This window comes from Cervus elaphus, chromosome 20 (assembly GCF_910594005.1).
Source record: "Cervus elaphus chromosome 20, mCerEla1.1, whole genome shotgun sequence".
NCBI classification, from domain to species: domain Eukaryota; kingdom Metazoa; phylum Chordata; class Mammalia; order Artiodactyla; family Cervidae; genus Cervus; species Cervus elaphus.
This window is the reverse complement of record NC_057834.1, coordinates 112,266,950-112,287,439: the sequence shown is the minus strand read 5'-3', so window position 1 is coordinate 112,287,439 and position 20,490 is coordinate 112,266,950. Positions and strand designations below refer to the sequence as shown.

Here is a 20,490-nt window from a genome sequence, read left to right as displayed (position 1 = left end):
CCGCAGGTATCTGCTGGTCACCTCTCACGGGCTCCAGGCACTCAGAGCACAGCAGCAAACAGCAAAGGCAGAGGTCCCCAGGGACCTCCAGGCACCACTCCGGAAGCAAGGCAGGGAATCAATTTGCCCAGGGACCCTCGGAGGCGGGAATGGCTCCCTCTTTATCACCCATCAGGACACAAGGTCAGCCATCACTTGCCACTTGGCCAAAGTCACACAACCTATAGCACCCAAGGTTCAACTTCAGCGTTTTCTGGATAAATGGCTTTCAAAGTTTAGACTGAGACTCGCACTAAGGCAAATTTTACATCGAAAACCCAGGGCACCTGCTTATTTACAGGCATCCATAGACTGCTGAAAAAGAGAAGCTTCCTGAAACAATGCTTACGTTTACTCTTTGCGATATGGAGTTTCATTTTTTTTGTTTTAGTGTTTTGTTTTGCTGCACTGATGCAGTATGCAGGATCTTAGTTCCCCAATGGGGGAACGAACCTGTTCCCCCTCTGCCCCCTGCAGCAGAAGCACGAAGTCTTAACCACCAGACTGCCAGGGAAGCTCCAGGGTCTTTTCTCCTAATTGCTGGTTCATGACCTACTAAGCTGATTTCACCAGGCACTAATGGGTCACAACTCACAGTTACCATTCACTACTTGTCCATCTCCATTAAAGTGCATATTTATTTAACATGCTTGATCCCTGGGAAAGGGATCAAACCCTTCTCTCTTCTCAAGGCCTGGAACCTAGCTCACCACCCTCAGGATTTACTCAAAATTGCAATAGGCCCCAAGAGCAGGGGCAGCAGAAAGGGGATGGAGATAAGGGCTCCTGGCCTCAAGAGCTTTCCATCTAAAATAAGGACCCCAATCACTCTATTTCCAGACAACAAATAGCAAATGAGTAAAAGTCACAGAATTCCAGGGGTTGAGGGGAGGTGAGAGTTCCCCTGGGGGTGGTCTTGGCAGGCCAGGGGAGGCAGCCACATTACAGGCTGGCATCTGCTCTACGGCAGGGCTGGCTGACAGGGGGGCGAAAATCCCATCTCAGGTACCAAATAGAAAAACCAGGTCTGGACCAGAGTGGGCAGGGGAAGTTCCAGATGGGTCGAGCAAGGAAAGCAGCTACAAGAGGAAGAAATGGACACTGACTACACAACACAGGCCAGTGCTGGCCAGGAGCATCGAGTCAGCAGTTCATCCACACAAGCAGCGGGGCTGCTTTGAAGGCTGCATGTGTGAACCCCCTCTCCCAATCTCTTGTGGTTGCTTGAAGAAGGTGGATTCCAACCTAGGGACCCAGAGTGCTAATCAACCAACAGGTAGTTCGTGCGTGCCAGGAGCACACCTCTCACACGAGCACCGTCCTGCTGCTGCTTCCCTTTAGGCCATCGGAAAGCCAGAACTCGTACCAGGCCTGAAGTAAAGATAATAAGAATGACAGCACCAGGAGCTGCCTGTTTAGGACTTGACGCTTTCAATGTCACGGCCCAGGCTCAATCCCTGGTTGGGGGAACTGAGATCCCGCAAGCTGCATGGCATGGCCAAAATTTAAAAAAAGAATGACAGTACACGTTTGTGCAGCACTTACGCTGTGCCAGGCACTATACATACCGTGTGTGTGTGTGCGTGTTTAATGTATGTGCATGCACAAGCTCATCCAATCCTCGGAACGACTTCATGAGGTAGGTACAACTTTATTAACCCCGTTTCACACTTGAGGAAACTGAAGCACAGGGAGGTTAATTAAGGTGCCCAGGTTCACACACCTTGGTAGTGCAGCAAGGCAGCACGGGGAAGAGCAAAGAGTTGTGGGATCTGATACAGTTTGCAGGTTTGAGCCCTACTGGTGACTTCAGGTGGGGCATCCTTCCTCTCTGAGCCTCAGGATACCTCCTTGTAAGATGGGACCTCCAGTCCTCCCACCTGCATCCCTGCCATCTACATACATCACATGAAGTACCCTTCCCGACCACCAGAAAGAAATGGGACTGTTTTTCTACTCCCACTACCAGTCCGGATGCTTTGCATCTGTTCTCTCCAAAGGGCAGGTCTTTTTAAGCACTTATCGCATCCTGAGCAGCATCTGTCTCTTCCACTAGACTCTGAGCGCATCAGACACTCAGTAATTGGACTGCATCAACACCTCAAAACTTGGCAAGTGTCTTCTGCTCCTGGTCTGGGGGCCAGCTGACCAAGACCTCAGGTTCCTCCCAGGAAGCTGACAGAGATGGCAGCCCACGTGCCCAGAACCAGCTTCCGGTGGACCTACAAAGGCTGACACATGCCTTCCTCGCCTTCTCCCTAAGGCCCTTCGTGGGGACTCCTCACTCAATCCAAAAGTCAAGTGAGGCCCGAGGCTGGCCAGAGCAACGTACATACCAAACAGGACAAAGACTGCAGGGCTTTCGAGCCTGGTGACCCTTACAAGCATTTACAAGCAAGCCCCTTACAGCTGGGCTTCCCTGGTGGCTCAGCAGAAAAGACTGCCTGCAATGCAGGAGATGTGGGTTTGATCGCTGAGTGGGGTGGATCCCCTGGAGAAGGAAATGGCAACCCAATACACTATTCTTGCCTGGGAAATCCCATGGACAGAGGAGCCTGGCAGACTACAGTCCATGGGGTTGCAAGAGTTGGATACGACTTAGCAACAAAACCACCACCACCACTACACCCACAGTTAACCTTTCCTGGATGGTTTTCCATGCCTTTTCACAGCCACCCTCCTGGCGGGCTGAGCAAGGATGACCCATGTATCCACCTCACAATCAAGAGAATGGACCTTGAAAAGTAAAGACCCCTCCAGCTAACAAGGCATGTGAAACAAATTTGCATTCAGGTTTCTGTTCATGTCAAGTTGCAAGCTTTTCCCATCTAGCAACTCAGCAGCCACACACGGGAGTGGAACAGGACTGCTCTGCCCAACACAGATAAGGGGCACAGATGCCTCAGGGGAGCATTTATCAGTGCCAGCCCATGCCAGGACCGCCTGTCCTGCCCCTGACAGGGGTGTTGGGGGGAGACAAGACACTGGTATTGGAGGGAGAACTCCAAGACACACCAGAGGAGCCCAGGCACCAGAGGGCATCATCGGGTGGTTTAAGTGTCCAGTTCACTAGAGTCAACTTGCTCTCCCAGAAAAATATGCTGCTATCACCACCATATTAAAAGGTTCTGGGGGAACATTTTAGGGCTTTCAAGAGAAAGGAAACTAGCTCATCAAGCACTGGCCACTGAGAGACAACCATTTTACATATACAATCATACTGAACCCTCACAACGAACCCATCCAGGAATCACCATTTCCCCATTCTACAGATGGGGAAACCAAGGCTCCAAAAGTCCGCCCTGCCAGGAAATGACAAAGTAGGAACAAGAACTCAAGTGTCCATCCCAGCCACCAGTCAGAACCCAAACCCTTCAAAATCCAGAGGACTCAGGGTTCAAGGCGGGGGAGCAGGGGGCGGGGCACGGGAATCCTAACACCAAATAGAAACATTCCTAAAACTCATCTCAGCAGGGCTACAGAAAACCCCATTACCCTGGCGAATCAAAAACAATCATTATTGTCTATTTGCTGTAAGCTTCCAGCAACATGTATTAAAGAAGTTTATGTGAATCATCTAATGCACTTGTGCCGTGGTCAGAATTATTACCAAGCTAAAAAAGATTAATTTTTCTAAATACTCTAAACCCCAGACACTATTATAAAGGCTACAGCTAGTGTAACATTTCTGTTATCTTGGCTGACAGGCCCTCACACACACACGCCTCCCCTTTGCCGCTCTGGCTTAAGCTCACGCTCACACACACTCACCCACAGAGGTGGGAAGGTCGAGGGAAGCTCAAGCTCTGGCCGGAGGTCCCTGCTGGAGAACCCGCTTCCCTTGGAAAAATCTAAATGGCCTAAGGGACACTGCAGGGAGAGCTGGGTGTCTCCCAGCTCCCTTGGAGCGGTGGCTGGCACTCAGTTAACTCCTGGTCCAAGTTTGCAAAGGCTTAGCTAACAAAGATGGCATTATGCACAGACCGGAGCGCACGGCTGGTCTTGGAGTTCAAATGAAGTGACCACTGCCAAAAACTTTGTTTGGGTCCCCACCACTCCCCCCGCCCCACCTCCCGCCTTGAAATAAAGGGCAAGGATTTGCAATTTGGGGTCTTGCTGCCACTTGAAACCCATTAAGGTGGCCACACTGCCCGGGTTCTGGCAAAAAGCAATCCCAGTTACTCATTTAGTGTTTAATTAGCTACCGATGGAGGAGTCTGGCAGCCTCTGGGGTTAAGAGGAGCTGCAACAAACAGAGCGGGAGACTGAAGAAAGGCCACAACACGGTCTGAGCTCCTAGCAGAGCGGGGAAAGAAACAACTGTGTGTATGTTTTGTTTTTATAATCTGCCACACAAGGGTGCCAAGGGTCAGAGCCAAATGCAAGGCCGTGAACTTGCCAGGACTTCTGGGCAGATAGCTAGGCCGGCTTATCGCGGGGGAGAGCACACCCCCAGCTCCTCATAGCCTGCCCCTGCCCACGATGCTACCCTCTCACGCCCCTGCTCCCAAAGGGTTCTGGCAGGCATGGACACTCCTCACCTGGCAGGAACCTCAGCTCAGCACATCCAAGGAGAGCCCTCTCAAATATCACTTTGCTATTTCAAACCCACCAAGGACGCTGGACCCCTGCCACAGAGCCACAAATACCTCAGCTCCCGTCCACACCCAGGACTCTGGGGTGCTTTTTGACTTTAACCAACCCGCCTGGAGAGACAGGCTCACAGCTGGGGGTGCAGGGTGTGGGGGTCACCTGAGTCCTGCTGGGGTGTGCATAAGGGTAGAAGAGCCAGCTCCACTGAGGCGGACCTGAAAGGGGTCGAAAGTCTTCTGAAAAGGGAAACTGAGGCTCAACACATGCCAAGGTCATAGACTCCACGTCCACTCTGAACCCCACGTTCGTCACTGGGGATGATGGATGGGGCTTGGGACAGCAACCATGAGCCTACTGAAGTCATGCACAAAGTCTCCTCTGTGGGGATACATGCATTTTCTGGAAGGGAAGGCCATAGCTTTTCTCAGATTTTTCCTGCCAAGATAGCCACTGCAATGTAACAAACTCCCTTCCCAGAGCCTGGATCCCATCTCTGCCAGTGACTCTGCAATTCACCTCACAGGGGCTTTAATTCTCCCCTGAATTATTTCTTCAGTGACTATACATAGGCACGCTTTGGGTCAAATGCAAATATCTTCCCTGTTTTGTAGGAATTCTGTATCAAATAAAGGTTGTCAAAAGCGAGGAGGTAGAATCTGAAAAACTGGGGACTGGTCCCAGCTCTGCCACCTTCTGGCTATATGCCCTCAGACAAGCCATCTCAACTCCAGGCCTCAGTTTCTTCATCTGTAAAATGGGGGTCAGATTTAATAATAAAACCTGATCACCTGGCAGCTATGAAGCCAAACTACAACCATGCAATGAAAAAGAGTTATGTAAAAAAAAAAAAAAAAAAGAAAAAGAGTTATGTTAAAAAAAAAAAAAAAGAAAAAGAGTTATGTAAAGTAGAGCAACCTGAGTGTCGCTGCTCTCCAGCACCTTCAACTCAGACACTGAGCTGGTGGGTGGGAGTGTCCACTCCAAGAAAGGCCAGGACCAGACAGACATTGGTGTCTAAGAGAACCCAAGGGCTTCATCAGCATCTGAGAACCTCTGCTCTGGCCAGAGGGGAATAGCAAGGAAACCGCAGGCTCGGTCCCTTCGAGACTCCTCCCATGGCCTCAGGGCTCTGCTAACTTCAGGTAAACCAATTTCTCAGAAAAGTCCATTCCAGGGACTGAACCTGCATCCCTCTGAATTATGTGTGGTCAATGTCAGGGTACTCTGGCTTATACACGATGAGCCAAACAAACTGAAGCTGCCAGGTGTGGAGAGGAGGAAATAGACTGTGACTCAAATAAAAACTCAGCAATTCAAAGAAAATTTCAGTCTCCTCTCCACTGAGTCACCTGGCTCATTCCCAGCCCTGTAGCCTGGCTTGGACCAGAGAGATGCACCTTTGAGGTCACCACACTCTAACCCACCACCAGGAAGCGGAGACCATCTGCCTGGAACACAGATTCACTTCCCTAGGAGAGCCGACAGCAGGATCTTCCGCAATGAGGTCCTTCCCAGTCCCACGGGAGTCCCTTCTCACCCACGCCCCACACATACTCACTACCCACTGAGGCCCAGGCAGGTACCTGAGCTTCACGGACAAACCATGAGAATCTTTGAATTTCCTTGGTTGAAAACAGAAAGCCAGTTACCACACACTCTTTTTTACACTCCACTTTATCTTCTAAAAAGGATTTAAGATAACACACATTAACACACATTAAAATCACTTAGTTCAAGATAACCCAGCAAAAACGAGTCATTCAAAAACCATCTTCCAATAGTCTACCAGCTATTCCAAGAGAGGTTACTCACTGACCCCAGATTACCAAAATACCCCAAAATGGGTATTTTCTCTTACCCACAGTTCCTTAATCCTTTCATCCACTTAGTATGCATGCCTACTATGTGCAAGGTATTGTGGGAGCTACAGAAATGAATAGCACTGTAGATGAATAGGCTCTAGCATGGAAAAAATTAATAAGCTACGGTTAAACCAAACCTGAATGGGAAGTTGGCCGGAATAGGTGCAAATATATCTGCCGTGGACCTTTGGGGCCAAGTCTCGGCAGTGTCAGGAACATAGATTCTGGAGTCAGTTATGACTTGTGTTTGGATCCTAATTCTTACAGCTATAATAACCATTCCGTGCCTCAGTTTCTTCATCTGCAAAATGGAGCTAACAACATGCCTTCTCTCCCAGGGCCACTGGCAGCTTGAACCTAGAGCGCTCAGCACAGGGGCCCAGCACATTGAAAACCATCAACAAAGGCTTTGGACAGGTGGTTTGTACACTGAGACAAAGAAGTGATCAGAGTGTGCATGCAGCAAACTACACCAAAGTCCTCCACGAAGAAGCTCAAAAGCGTACAGGCTGTGATGGGTAAGAGAGGCACTCACTCCAGCTAAGAGCAAGGGAGCCCAGCAAGAGGCTACAGCAGTTAACTCCAGCTGGAAGGAGTTAGGGCAGAGATGGTAGCTGTGGGACTGGAGAGACCACATGAAGATGAGAGAAGGACACAGAGAAAAGAGGGACGGTTCCTTTTCGTCAGTTTCTTAATTATTTTTTAATATTCCCATTGCCTCTCTGTCATCTCTGCAACTCAATGCCCATCCCCCCTTAACTCTTTCACAATAAAGATGGTCTGTCCGTTCCCATCCCCCATTCATCACTCCAGCCCTCCTCTCACATGACCTGAATCTCGGGTCACATCACACCAAGTGGATCCCAATCCAGAAGAAAGGATCCCAAGATCTGTGAATCCTGGGCCTCAATCCCTGTGACTTCAGCTCTTGCTAGCATTTTCTAAAGGTCGACGCCAACTTCAGCAATCTTTACACAATTCTGCCGCCCTCCCCCAACAAATTACTGAAAGAAAACCCATGCAAACTTTCACTACCACCACACTGTTTTAAGACAGTGGACCAAACCACAAACTGCTAAAGAATCTTACGTTATTTACTAGGGAGCTAAACTTAGTTAAAAATCATTAACTTCTCTAAAAGACAGCATAGACATCCTACATCAAGAGAGTGACTTGAAATAGTTATCTCCACCAACCCCTACTCTAAGATGAAACCATCTGCATAGCAGTTAAATACAGGCCACAGAAGAACTGGCTGTCCACAGGTTTAAACATACAACACACACACACACACACACGATTTTTACTAGGTAGAAAGGTCAAATTCACCAAGTATTTTTATATGGCTAATGTAACTCTTGGCCTCTGCCCCCATCTTCCAGCCTCCAGCTCAGGAAACCCTATGATCACCACCACCAATTTTCCCAGAAGAACCACATCACAAGTGAGCCAGCCCTCTCACCTTTTATTACCAGAGGTTCACCGGGCCGTAAGTACCATTTGCCAGCTTCTCTCTCTCAGCCCTGGAGAGGGCATAAGAACTGGTCAATCTCCTTAGCATCCCATACCCACGAGTATTAACTTCAGAGTCAGCAAAATTTCATCACATTGAATATTCTCAAAATCAGGGAGCCTCCAGTGGAGTCTCTAAGTCCTCGTATTACACAGAGAAATTTTCACCACAAAGATACTCAGGGCATGGGACTTCACCACTTGTGAAACTCAACCAAACCCTGGGAGGGTTCTGGCCTCCCAGGCCAGTTTCAAACTGCATGCAGGGGATGAACATGGCCTGGCCAAGTGGGTGGTCCCCGATGACATTCAAAAAACCAACTTCTAAAAAAAAAAAAAAAACAAAAAACCAACTTCTGTGTCCTGGAGCTCAAGGGACCATTCCTCCCCACCTCAGGCACAAGTGGAAAATCAAATAACCCACCTCTTGAGTGCACATGTGTGCACACACATTAGACACACACACACACACAAACACTTAACCTTCTACAAGACCAACAGGAAGCAAAGGAGGCTGGGAAGATCTTCAGACCCTTCCCTTTCCATTCCAGCCACCTCCAGAAGATCCTAAACTGTTTCACCTGAAACAGTCGAAAATCTGACTCCACCCTAATTGGAGTCCAATTTTTTTTTAAGGGGGGCGCTCAGTGGGAAATGGACAGACGGTAGATCTCTCTCTTATATGCATTTCATAACTCTTAAGAAATTTACCCAGGGAGAAGGATTGATAGAGTAGAAAGCACTTTACAATGTGATCAAACTTTCTTCACAAGAACATTTTGAACACAGCATTATGCACCAGCCAAGGACCTCAAAGTATACCTCTTAGTGGACACAACACAAGGCCCCCACTCACAAACACACAATGTGCACACACTGCTGCTGCTAAGTCACTTCAGTCGGGTCCAACTCTGTGCGACCCCACAGACGGCAGCCTACCAGGCTCCCCCATCCCTGGGATTCTCCAGGCAAGAACACTGGAGTGGGGTACCATTGCCTTCTCCAAATGCATGCGTGCGCACGCGCGCGCGCACACACACACACAAATATAATCTGAAAGATCACTCGGTGGAAAGTAACCTAAGAATCTATTTCACCAAAACCTCACTCAAAACACACCTTCTACTCCAAAACAAAAGTTTCATATCCGCTTTTTATTCTTCTTGATTGTGGTCAACTTTTTCACAAACCCTCACCAAAGAGGGTTGGTCACCCCCATCCCCCAGCAGACTGCCCAGTCAGTACAGAAACCCCACAGGGCTGAGCCCTGCACAACGCCATTTAATGCTCCAGATAGGTGTCTATGCTCTTTTGCATAATTACAACATTATGAAATACCGTTTACCAAGTTAGACAGCTGCTGGAGGAGGGTACGGGGCGAGGGCAGCAGGGAGGTGGGCAGGACAGAAAGAAAGGCAAGGAGAAAACAAAGACCACTGCCAACTGGCTGTGTACTTGCTTTTGGTACTAAAGAAGTTCAAGTTATCCAACCCTGTAATTATTGCCAGGATTAAAAATTTGTTACTCACGTAATCATGAAAGGCTTTTGCTTCACTTGAATGTTCACAAGTGTCTCGCCTTTCAGGAGCTGCACAGTAAAGGTCCCAAAATACGCTGCAAGTTGAAAAATAAAATAAGATCAGGTTACTAATTATTACTTGTGTGCCCAATGGCAAGTGTACAATGCATGGTGCTAACAGCACCAGGTCTCCCCAGGGCTCAGTCCCACCTCTTCAGCCTTCATTGGGCAAACTCGGTCTACAAAACAAAATGGACCCAACCTCTTCTGACAGCCTGCCATTTGTAGTAAGAGCAATAGTTCTCACCCTTCAGGCACCTACTCTGTGCTGAATGCTGCATGCCCATGGCACTGCTTGAAACCCCCAAGAGCTGTAAGGTGGGTGATTTTATTCCCACTTTATACACAGGGCAACTAAGGCTCAAGCCCGTTAGTGCAACACACCCGCAGATGCCCAGGGAGGGCAGGTAGGAATCTGGATGAAAATCCATGCCCGTCTCATCTGTGCTCCTATTACCACCCCCACCTCCATCCAAAATGGCTGCATTTCATTAAAAGATTAAATTGTCAAAGTCACAACTATGATTCATACACACAGCAACCTGGGTGACTCTGGAAATAAAAAGAACCTCCAGGTTCTTAACCCAGAGCCCATACCCCCAAACCCCTGCCAGCTCACCCGCACTCTCATCCAGGCCCTCCCCCAAGGCATTCCTATATAAAAGCCATTCCTCCCCTGCCCATTAAAGAACATAAATCCATCACCCAAAGGTGAGGTTATGGATGACCAAATATCTTGTTTTTCCACACTGACATAAAGCCCACCCCCCCTCAGACAGCCACTTGTCCAACAAAAGCAGGGTTGGGGGGGAGATTTCCCTGCCTAACTCCCCTCCGTGATTTCTGTATGGTCACCCCAACCCTTTACATTATGTGAAAACAGACAGACAAATCCTTTGTCAACCAATAAAACCCTATACAAACACGAGGTCGTCAGTGGTATCAACAAGCAGCCTTAGAAACCCTCTCCAGGTCAAGAGCCCGAGGCCCAGGGATGGGAACCCGCTTGAAGGGTAAAGTGTGCACCAGAGCAGAGGTCTGACTCCTGGATCAGCGCTCCTGTCGTCATCACTAACAGCCAGCCCAGAAGAAACCATCTCAACTGCCAGTGCTGTCTGTCAGCAAACAAGCATCTCACTCCAGGTGCGCGAGGAACGCAGCCTGGCCCTCTTCAGATCCGCTCCACCGCTTCCTCCCACTCCAAAGGCTGCGGTCATCTGCTCGGTGTCAAATCACAGAGTCCCCACTGCCGGAGAGCCCGGCAGGACACACTCTAGTTCCCAGAGCAGAGATAAGGTTGGAGAAGTTGTGTATGTGTGTGGGGGGGGAACAGTGATTAAGCACAGAACAGGATAATCGGGGACTTTTACTAACTGCAGAGGGAGGACATTCTACTCCTACTAACAGCAGAACATTCCTTTCTGTGCTCTGAGGCTGCACACATTTGATTAACTTCCTCTACATGCTATATTTCTAACACAACAAACTCCCTGGCCCCTTCTGAGTAGTTTTTACTCATAAGCCTAAGTTTCTGCAAAGTCCGTGGTGGCCAGACCAGCCAGCCCCAACCACACAACTCCTCTCGGAAAACAAAAGCACAGAAGACCCGCCACCCACTCCTACAGGTAGAATCCTCACACCACACCAAACGCCTCCAACTCTGCAGTTGCGAGGTTGGCAGAAGTAATTAAAAACTCTTCTTCTCTGCAGCAAGTTAGAACAGACACTTCATCCCCCTGCATCTCAAAGACACTTGAAACAGTAACCCGAGCTGGCGGTCAGGTAAATGTGCTAAGATCCCAAGATGGGGCACTGAACTCCAGCAAAATATCAAAAGCCACTCTGCTCTCTTTTCCTTTTGAAATAGATGTCAAAGACTCCACCAATCGGTCCCACAAAACACCCAAGTCTTACACTCAAAGCAACTGTTCCCGCTGAACCTAAGCCTCCCTCCTGGGGGGCTGCAAACCAGGAGCAGATCTGTGGTAGTCCCAGGCAGACAGGGCCCAGGAACCTGGGAGAGGATCACAGAAACAGCCCCCAACTACCAACGACAGGCATTTACCAGGTCTCAGTAAAATGAAACCTGGAGGTTTTAGGGCTATTTAGAGGGGTGGGTGGGGGTTTGGGGGTGGGAACATCCAGTCAGTCTGAATCAGTATCTTTAAAGGAAGTGGCAGCCTCGTCTTGCCCTTTCTCAGAGTGCCTGGAAAAGGTCCCCATGGATCTTTCTCTCAAAGTTTTGAGCTCATAGGAGAAAAAGGAAGGGACAGGGCAGTTGTAAAACAGACCTGGTATCCCCGCCACCGGTCCTGCCCCACCCCCACTCCCTCTAATTAAAGCAGCATGCAGAATTGACAAAAATCCTTCCAGGTTTTTTCCAAGTCCATGCTTGTGCCTCAGAGTGAGATGTAAAAGTAAGGCATTTCTACTGCAACACTAGGCGTGATTAGTAGGTTCTCACCAGTGGGAAAAGAGGAGGCAGAAACTTTAGGCATCGACCTCTTCTGCCCTTTATTCCTTCTCTGCCAGTCCTGGTCTGAGGGCCCGGAGGAGCCCTGCTCTCTACAAGGCTGAGGACTAAAGCACAGGGAGCCTGCTCCAGATCTCCTGTCTTTGTTCCCTTGGACCCCGGGGGGCTCAGAACAAAACAAACACACACACAAAACTATCACACAAACTTACCACCACCACGAGTGCAAAAACCCAGGCGGTTCTCCCAACGTGATGTTTTTTTCCCATCGAATCTAGAATGGACAGAACAGAGACAGCTCAGGGCAGCAGAAGGAAGGGGAGGGCTGGGGGCTTCCCGGAGCCAAAAGGCTGTGAAGACCAACTAACAATAAATGCCAAAAGGTGATAAAAATTCAAAATGGTGGCCACAGTGGCTGCTCCAGAAAACAAAGGCTTTAAGAACGATGGGGAGGAGGGGGTGTCAAGAAACTGGATGATTGGGGGAGTTCCACTCACCTCCGACAAGAAGGTCTGTGCAGATTTCTGTGCTCCTACGTGCAGTAAATATTCGTAGACATATAAAGCTAACCTGGAAAGTGGGCAGGGGGCACAGAGAGGGAGAGGGAAGGCGTCAGATCACACTGGGTGCTCGCTCCTGGACCTTGCCAGCCGGCTTCCAACCCTGTCCGTGCTGTCCCATTGTGGCCCCGACCAGAGGTGAGCAGCTAGCTCGGTCCTGCCTGGGGCCAAGGGTGCGAGCAGTTAGGGGGTGGGTACCAGGAGACGCGTTTACTTCAAGCCGCGGGGGCTGGAGAGCAGCCCCCGAACTTGAACTTCCAAATAGCGTCGGGACCAAACCCACCTAGGTCTCTCAAACTCGCAAACCGCCCGAACCCAGAGCCTCGCTCCTTTTCCCGACCTACTCCTTGCCATCGACCCACCCTCTCCCCAGTTTTGAGGGTCCGGGGAGACTCAGTCCTGGACTCCGGGGTGCTCCGAGCACTCTGGAGAGGGCAGCAAAGCGCCGCCCTCACCACCTCCCCCCAAAACAACTGTCCCCCAAGCTAGGGCCAAGCCGGCGCCGCCGTCCCTGCCCAGCCCGGCGCCCCAGAGGGCGCGGGGCCGGCGGTGAGGCCGAGGGCAGGGAAGGCAGAGCGCTCCCGGCCGAACAAAGCCCCCGGCACGCACTCCTCAAGCCGCGGGCGGACAAAAGGAGCCTTCGGGGCTGCAGAAGCCACGCGCCCCCTGCCCGCGCCCGGTGGGCAAAGTACGGTCACCGCCGCGAGCTCCCCGGCCGGGGCGGACGCCCCGGCAGGCTCACAGGACCTCGCCCACCCCTCTCCGCGGGCCCCCGCGCCCGGCACGCCCCGGGGCCACCAAGTGCCCCCTCCCCGGCGGCGCCCCCCGAAGCCCCAACCTCCGCCGGCTCCCAACAATGGGCTCTCCCACGCCGCCCGCCGCGGCCTCGGGAAGGGGCCAGGCTGGCGGTGCCGGGGCCCGGAGCGCAGCAGCCCCCGCCCGCCCACCTGCCTCCCACCACCCGCCCGCAGCCCGGCGGCGGCGCGGCCGCCACTTGGAAAATAGGGCTTACTTTTCCCGAGCCTGCCCGTCCGAGGGCACCGCCGAGCCTTTGCCTTTGGCAAACATGGTTTGCAGAGAAGAGGACGCCGAGCCTCCTCGCCGCCGCCGCCGCCGCTACCGCTCCGGCTGCTCCCGAGCTGCCCCCTCGCTCCCGGCCCCCTCCCCGGCGCTCGCTCGCACACTCGCTCGCGCTCTCCTCGCCGCGCTCCCCTCCCTCCCCCCCAGGCGCTGGCTCCGCGCTCTTTCCAGCTGTCAAAGCGTCAGCCCCGGCCGCGGCCCCATCGCCCTGGAACTCCTCCCGCGCCGGCTCGGCCTGGAGTGCCGGTGCCGCCGCCGCCGCCGCTCGCCCGCCGGCCCGGCTGCCCGCTGGCTCGCTCGCGCGCCCTCCCGCCCGGCTCCGCCTGCACCGCCCTCTGCGCCTCCGGCACCGCTGCCGCCGCCGCTGCCGCTGGTCTACTTGGAGCTCAACCGAACGTGGCTACCCCGGCGAGGGATTGAGGCGGGCGTCAACGTCCCGCGATTGATTGGCGCCTCGGCCAATCTGAGCGCGGGGGCGGGCCCAGGGCGGCCCGGGAGGGACGCCCAGTCAGCGCCCGGCCGCGGCAGTCCCCGCTGAGGCCGCCACCGAGGAGCCGCTGTCCCTGCTCCTGCGGGCGAACTGGGGGTGTCCGGGGGCGCGAGCCTCTGTTTTCTCTAGATGTAGGGAGAGGACGCGAATCGAGACGTCGGAGCTCTAGTCTCCCGGCCCCCGCGAAGAGGGGGTCCGACCCGCGGTCTCCGCGGCGTGGACCGCTGGGGAGCGGGTGGGGGGTGGGGGGCGCTGCGGCATAGTCGGAGGGGAGGGGACGCGGACCCCTGAGCCGAGCACCGCCGGCTCCCTCCCGCCACGTCCCTCTCCCTTATCTGCCCCTCGCCTCCCCCTCCTCAGCCCGCGCCAGCCCAGCCCTGATCTCCCCTCCCCCTCGCCTGCCCTTCCCGTGGGCTCCGACCCCGACCCCCTCCCCAGACTCCCACTCGCCCCCACCCTTGGCCGCCCCGCCCGCGGTCCTCCCTCTCGCCTAGTCTGGCTGCGGAGCGCGGAGCCCGGGGCTCCACGCTGAGAGCTGGGCGGCTCGAGCCGGCGCCGAGGCGCGCGACTGCTCCTTTACTAGATCATTAAAATACTTTGGAAAACCCCAAAGTGGAGTCGCGCGAAAATGGCCCTTGGCCTGCTTTGGGGGACCTGGGGGAAGGGACTGAGGACTTGGGCTAAGAGAAGGGAGAGTGATTGCTCCCAAATTTCCAAGGTCTGCCCGCCCTAGCAAGTTAGCCCCTCGGCTTCTCCGGGAGAGATGGTGCCATTCCAGGGTAGGGGGGGTAGGTGTCACCTGGGCGCCCCGCTGCGCGGAATGCGCGCCACAAAAATCTGCAAACTTCAAATAAATGGAGCTAAATTGGGGAGTGGGGTACGAGAGCCAGGCGTGGGGGGAGGGGAAGCTTCCATTGTCAGTGACCCAGGTGTACAATGGGAAATTGAGGGGGGCTGACAGAGTGACCCAGCTATTTGCTGCTAACTCCTTTTTGCCCACGCCGAGAACCCGAGGACACACTGAGTGTCCCTCATTAGACACTTACGACGAGAAACCAACCAAACAGGGCAACACTCCCCCATTTTCAGACTGTTTTTAGAGCGCGGTTCTCTTTAAATGTGATAAAACACTGTCTCTTTAAAAGAGTCAAGCAGAAAAAGCTGTGTAAGCGCTGATTGGCTGCCTGTTTGGATACATCTTTAGGGGAGCCTTGAAACTGTTAGCCTAGGTTGATTTTTTTTTTTTTTAACTGCGCTGTTCCAATAAACAAGTAACGCCCCTCCCCCTAACATGCCTCGCACCAAACAATTAAAGGATAGGTCAGTGTCCTGGGGAAAACACGTTTCAAGTAGGAAAACTCAGAACTAGATTCAACAAAATAAGGGATAATTCACTACCATTAAAGTTTGCTTATTTTGATTTGTCGACGAGAGAAGAAGGGGCTTTAAAAAGAAATGCCCCTGCAGCAAACAGACGGCATTGGTTCAGGAAGGAGACTCTGGGTGCATTTTTGGAATAATGTTCTACTCAGTGTAACAGCTTCCCTAAATTAGAATACAGCCAGGCCCTACCAGTGCCTCTGGACGCACTCTGTTCTCTGCTGGGACCTAGAGCTTGCAGGGAAAGGAGGTAGAAAAAGGGAAACTCTCCTAGTCTCTGGTTGTCTGTGTGCTAGCTGCTAGTTTAAAGGTTGTTTTGTGAATGAGGGAAGCATGGAGGTTGGGAGGGAGTTGAAATACAACGGTAGGGGAGAGAAGGAAATAATTACAGTTATTTTTCCCCCAGGCGGTTTAATTTAATAGGGCTAACTTAAGGTACCTTAGAGCCCACACTAATTAAATTGGCCTGCTCATACCCTTCCCCTGAACTTCTATTTTTGATGGGCTAGGAATGGCCAGGAATGGCTTGTCAACAGACTGACTCACAAGAAGCCTGACTCATCTTGGGTCTGCAAGGCCCACGAATTATGAGTATCATGAGTGTGGGTTAGGTCCTGGCTCAAGGAAAATTCTGCCCTTCTCTGGCCTTGTCTCTATCAAGTTGGCCATGCTCTGTCAGAGTCAGGGTTGCAACACAGGTATATCTGTGCATCATTTTCCTCACCTGTCAAATGGGAAAGGGGGATCTTTAATATTTCTTTAGAGTCTGATGTTCTATGACGCTAAGATTTCCTTTCTATAGTTTTCTTTCCTCACACCCCACCCTGAAAAAAAGGACGAGTACCTCCTTCCAGAATAGGTGTGGCATGCATTTGAGGAACCTGTGCCAGGCTCTCTGTCCCTGTGGTCTGCCCAGAGAACTTGACAGAGAATGTTGGTAGGTTGGTGGTGAAGCTAAAAGAGATAGTAGGAGGGCCCAGGCATATCGAGAAAGGTAGGTGCCAGAGCCTCCCAGCCTGCTGGAGAGAGGGGAACTGATGGGTTCGCAGGAAGCAGGACCACTCAGCAAGCCCAGCACAATGACCCAAAATGCAGTCAGATCAGAAGCAAACACCCTACCCAGGAATGGCACTGTCTCTGTGGAGCAGCTGAGGGACTAACGTGATAGGTGGGCAGAACTTGGAAATTTGGGAGCAATGGCTCTCTTCACTTAGGTCCTCCATCCATTCCCCCAGGCTACTTTTCTCTGTTTGATCTCCCAGTATTTCCCAATGGACCTTCCTCCCCACCACCTTCCACCACCTCCTCTGGCCTGGTCTCCCTGCCTGGAGTGCCTCCCACCCCACCCCTCTTCTTTGATCATTCTTTAAGGCTTACATCCCCTCCAGTGCCTCCTCCATGAAAACCTCCCTGTTTTTCACTCCCGGAGTAAAACCCATCCCTCTAACCCTCTGCTTGGTTTAGTTTTTTGCTTAACCTCCAGTAGCTCTCTGTATTGGAGAAGGACATGGCAACCCACCCCAGTATTCTTGCCTGGAGAATCCCAGGGACGGGGGAGCCTGGTGGGCTGCCGTCTATGGGGTCGCACAGTCGGACATGACTGAAGTGACTTAGCAGCAGCAGCAGCTCTCTGTTCATTCTGCCCATTGTTGTAGCCATTTGTTTACTGTCTGTCTCCCCAGTCAGAGGTGGTGGTGGGGGGGAGTGGGAAGGAACCAACTCTGAGTCATCTGTGTCTCCAGCACCAGCCCAGGTACAATACCTGTGTGCAGTTAACAACACTCCTTGCACACACCAGGGGATACAGGGAGCAAGAGAGGAAAAAGTGATCCCATTCCCCAAAGTCACTCAGGGATAGGTAAGGAAATAAGAAATGGACACCACCAACAGTAAGATTAGATAGGACCACACCCCCAGCTCTGCCCCACCGCCTGAAGTACAACTGCTTGGAAGTAGTATACTTTAAGTTCCCAGAATACACCGAGCAACTTGACACATCCACCCTAGGCTTGTTCTTTCTTCCTCGCTCTCTATTCCTCCCTCCCTCCCTTCTTCCCTCTTTCTTTCCTTTCTTTCAGGACATATTTATTGAGCATCTACTATGTACTGAGCACTGTTCTAGGCAGTGGGTAATAAACTAGGCAAAATTCCACAGAGCTTACACTGGTGTGAAATGCTCTGCCCCCAAGCGTCTAGACTCCTAATATTCTAAAATTCAGCCTGGGAAAGCCTTCCCAGGACGCCCTCCAGGAGCTCCTGGTTTGGGCCAGAGGTCCCCTGGCAGCCCCTCCACCTCTCCTTAACCATGACCTTTGGTTGGCCGCCCCTCTGCTTCTCTCTGACCATGACCTTTGGTTGGCCACTGTGCATGAGTGTGGTCTGTGCATTGGCCCCACGGGAATGTGAATACCTCTCCTCACAGTCAGGGAATGATTTTCATTCCCCTGAGGACCTCCAGTACCCAGCCACAGTGGTGAAAAGAATGGGAGAAGTGAGTAACTGAGTGACCAGAATGTGGAGGAACAAGCAGGTGGGGAGGAAGAGGGGAAGGAGAGGTGGATTCCCAGCTTAGGCTAGGATGGCCACTCCTTTACTCAGCTGCCAGAAACTAGGGGGCAGAAATCCTGAGCTCTGGGATCAGGTTGGTGGGGGCCAGGCCTCCAGAAGGTGGCACTTAAAGGAAAGAGACTCCAGGTCCGTGGGCTCAACCCTGGTGGTTATGCTTGCCAAAGATGTCAGAGGTTTGCAGCTCTATATCTGTGTTCCCCACAACTACTGAGAGGCTGGGGGCTGCCCCGCTGTTCCTCCAACCCCCCCTACTCTGGGACGTTTAAACGGATGCTGAGCATGCAGCCCATCCCCCTCCTGCTCACTGGGTCCTGGAATTGCCCGGAGGCACCTCTGGTCTATACCTTGGACTACTCTGCCCAGCGAGGCTCCTGCCTAGGCTGATCCACCCCAAGTTTTTAGCAGAAGTTTCCCCAAGGGCTTTGGGGGACTCCATGGGAGCAGTGCAAAATCCAGGTCCAAGGGACCTGCCTCAGGGGTTGCAGATAGACTTTGGGCAGGAGATTGTCCCCTCTCTGAGTCTGTGTGTGAAATGAGGATGTTAAATGAGGGAACTGATGGGGAGTCACTTGCTGGGATGTCAGTCAACATTGGCAGAGCCCACAGTTCTGACACCTTCGGACAATGGAGAGCCACTACTCTGATGGTTGTGTGGAGGCTCCTCAGAGACAGTAATTGGGGAAACATTTTGTAAATGGAAAATGATGATTACTCCTGATGTTATTAGCCTAGCAGAGCCAGCAAACAAAGAGGTGCTCAGGAAGAAGGAAAAGGATTTAAGTTTAAAAATCACGTGTGTTTTTACAACATTTTCTGAAGGACATAAACTTGTCCTGAGCCAACCTGTAGCAAAATGGGTTTTAGGGAGTTTTTTGGATGGGTTTAGTTCTGTCTGGAAAGTAACTACTATGTGCTAAGCCTTGAGCCAGAGACACTCGGAAGTACAAGAATATACAAAGCAAGGTCATGCCAGGGGAGCCTGGGGCCAGGATGGTGACGCTCTGGTCCTTCCTCAGTTCCTACCGCACCTACCCCACCTCCTGTCCAGAGTGCCTGGCCTGGAGTTCAGTCCCATGAACTCAAGGAGAAGGCTCCTTAAAGCTTTCTGCTGTGTCCAGTCCCAGGAGAGTGTTCCCCCCTTGCCTCCTCCATTCCTGCCTTGGGCCGATATGCCTCTGTTTTCATTCACCTGCCACATCTTTGCTCCTGCTATTCCCTTTGCCTGGAACACTTTCTCCCAAATCAAGGCTTCCCCTTATTCCCTCACTCCCCCCAGTCCCTGATCAGACATCACCAGAACCCTCCCTAATGGACCTCTATGGAATGGCACCTGCTCCCCCCTTATCCTGTTCTATTTTTCTCCATAGCAACCATTACCACCTGACTGACATATGTTTGTTTATTTTTTTCTTATCTATTTCCCTCATTAGAATTTAAGCACTGTGGGTGAGAGTTTTATCCTCACTTTTAGAGCTGGTACTCAATAAAAATGTGTTAAATGTTGAATAAAATGATTCACTTAGCAAAGGCTTCCTGAACATCTGGCATGGACTGGGCATCACAGTAGTTACTAAGAATATAGATAATCTCCTTCTGTGTGAAGCTTACAGCCCAGCAGGAAAGATGGGGTTAATTCTGTAGACACACAGGTAAACATGTTCTGATGAACTGGGCCAAGGAGAGGATGATCCCATAGGGGAAGGTATGGTAGTCAAGAAGGCCTTCTCTGTAGAGGTGATGTTTGAATTCTAAAGGATGTGTGAGAGTGAACTCCTAAAGGGAGAATGTTCCAGGCTGGGAAGGGAAGTCTCTTCAGCAGGGAGGAGGCTGCCAGGTGAAGTTATTGCTAGCTGGTCCTCCTGGCAGGAGCAGAATGCCCAGCCATTCTGCAGGTGTCCCTTGCCATGGTATCAGAGAATCCCCAGAGCAGAAAACAAGAGTTCTTTCCCACAGCTAAGGAGAGGTACTTCGAGGTAATGCTTCAGGTAGGGTGTTAACAGTAGCAATGCATGTGAGCTAAGTCACTTCGGTCATGTCTAACTCTTTGCAACCCTATGGACTGTAGCCCGCCAGGCTTCTCTGTCCATGGAATTCTCCAGGCTAGAACACTGGAGTGGGTTGCCATGCCTGTAGCAATGGCTGGAGTGAAAATTGGCTGACCACTTTCACACCCATCATGATGGCAACTATGGAATGAGGAAGAAAGAAAGAAAATAGCAAGTATTGGCAAGCATGCAGAGAAATTGGAACCCTTGGGCACCATTGGTGGGAATGTAAATCTGTGCAGCCACTATGGAAAACAGTATGGTGATTCCTCAAAAAGTTGCACATAGAATTACTATGTAACCCACCAA

General features: G+C 51.7%; 1 protein-coding gene across 3 annotated transcripts in view; it reads right to left on the bottom strand.

The window, feature by feature from the left end:
* Positions 1 to 14,094, bottom strand: part of SSBP3 (single stranded DNA binding protein 3) — a 166,244-nt gene extending 152,150 nt beyond the window's left edge. The window contains exons 1-4 of one of the 3 annotated variants that reach the window (XM_043877191.1): positions 13,631 to 14,094; positions 12,556 to 12,628; positions 12,271 to 12,332; positions 9,536 to 9,620 (exon numbers count right to left, since the gene is read on the bottom strand). In XM_043877191.1, coding sequence (XP_043733126.1) covers positions 9,536 to 9,620; positions 12,271 to 12,332; positions 12,556 to 12,628; positions 13,631 to 13,686 — 276 coding nt within the window. In that variant the 5' untranslated portion in view covers positions 13,687 to 14,094. The remainder of the gene's footprint in view (positions 1 to 9,535; positions 9,621 to 12,270; positions 12,333 to 12,555; positions 12,629 to 13,630) is intronic. The other 2 variants (XM_043877193.1, XM_043877192.1) reach the window with 2 other exon arrangements.
* Between the last annotated feature and the right edge of the window lie 6,396 nt (positions 14,095 to 20,490).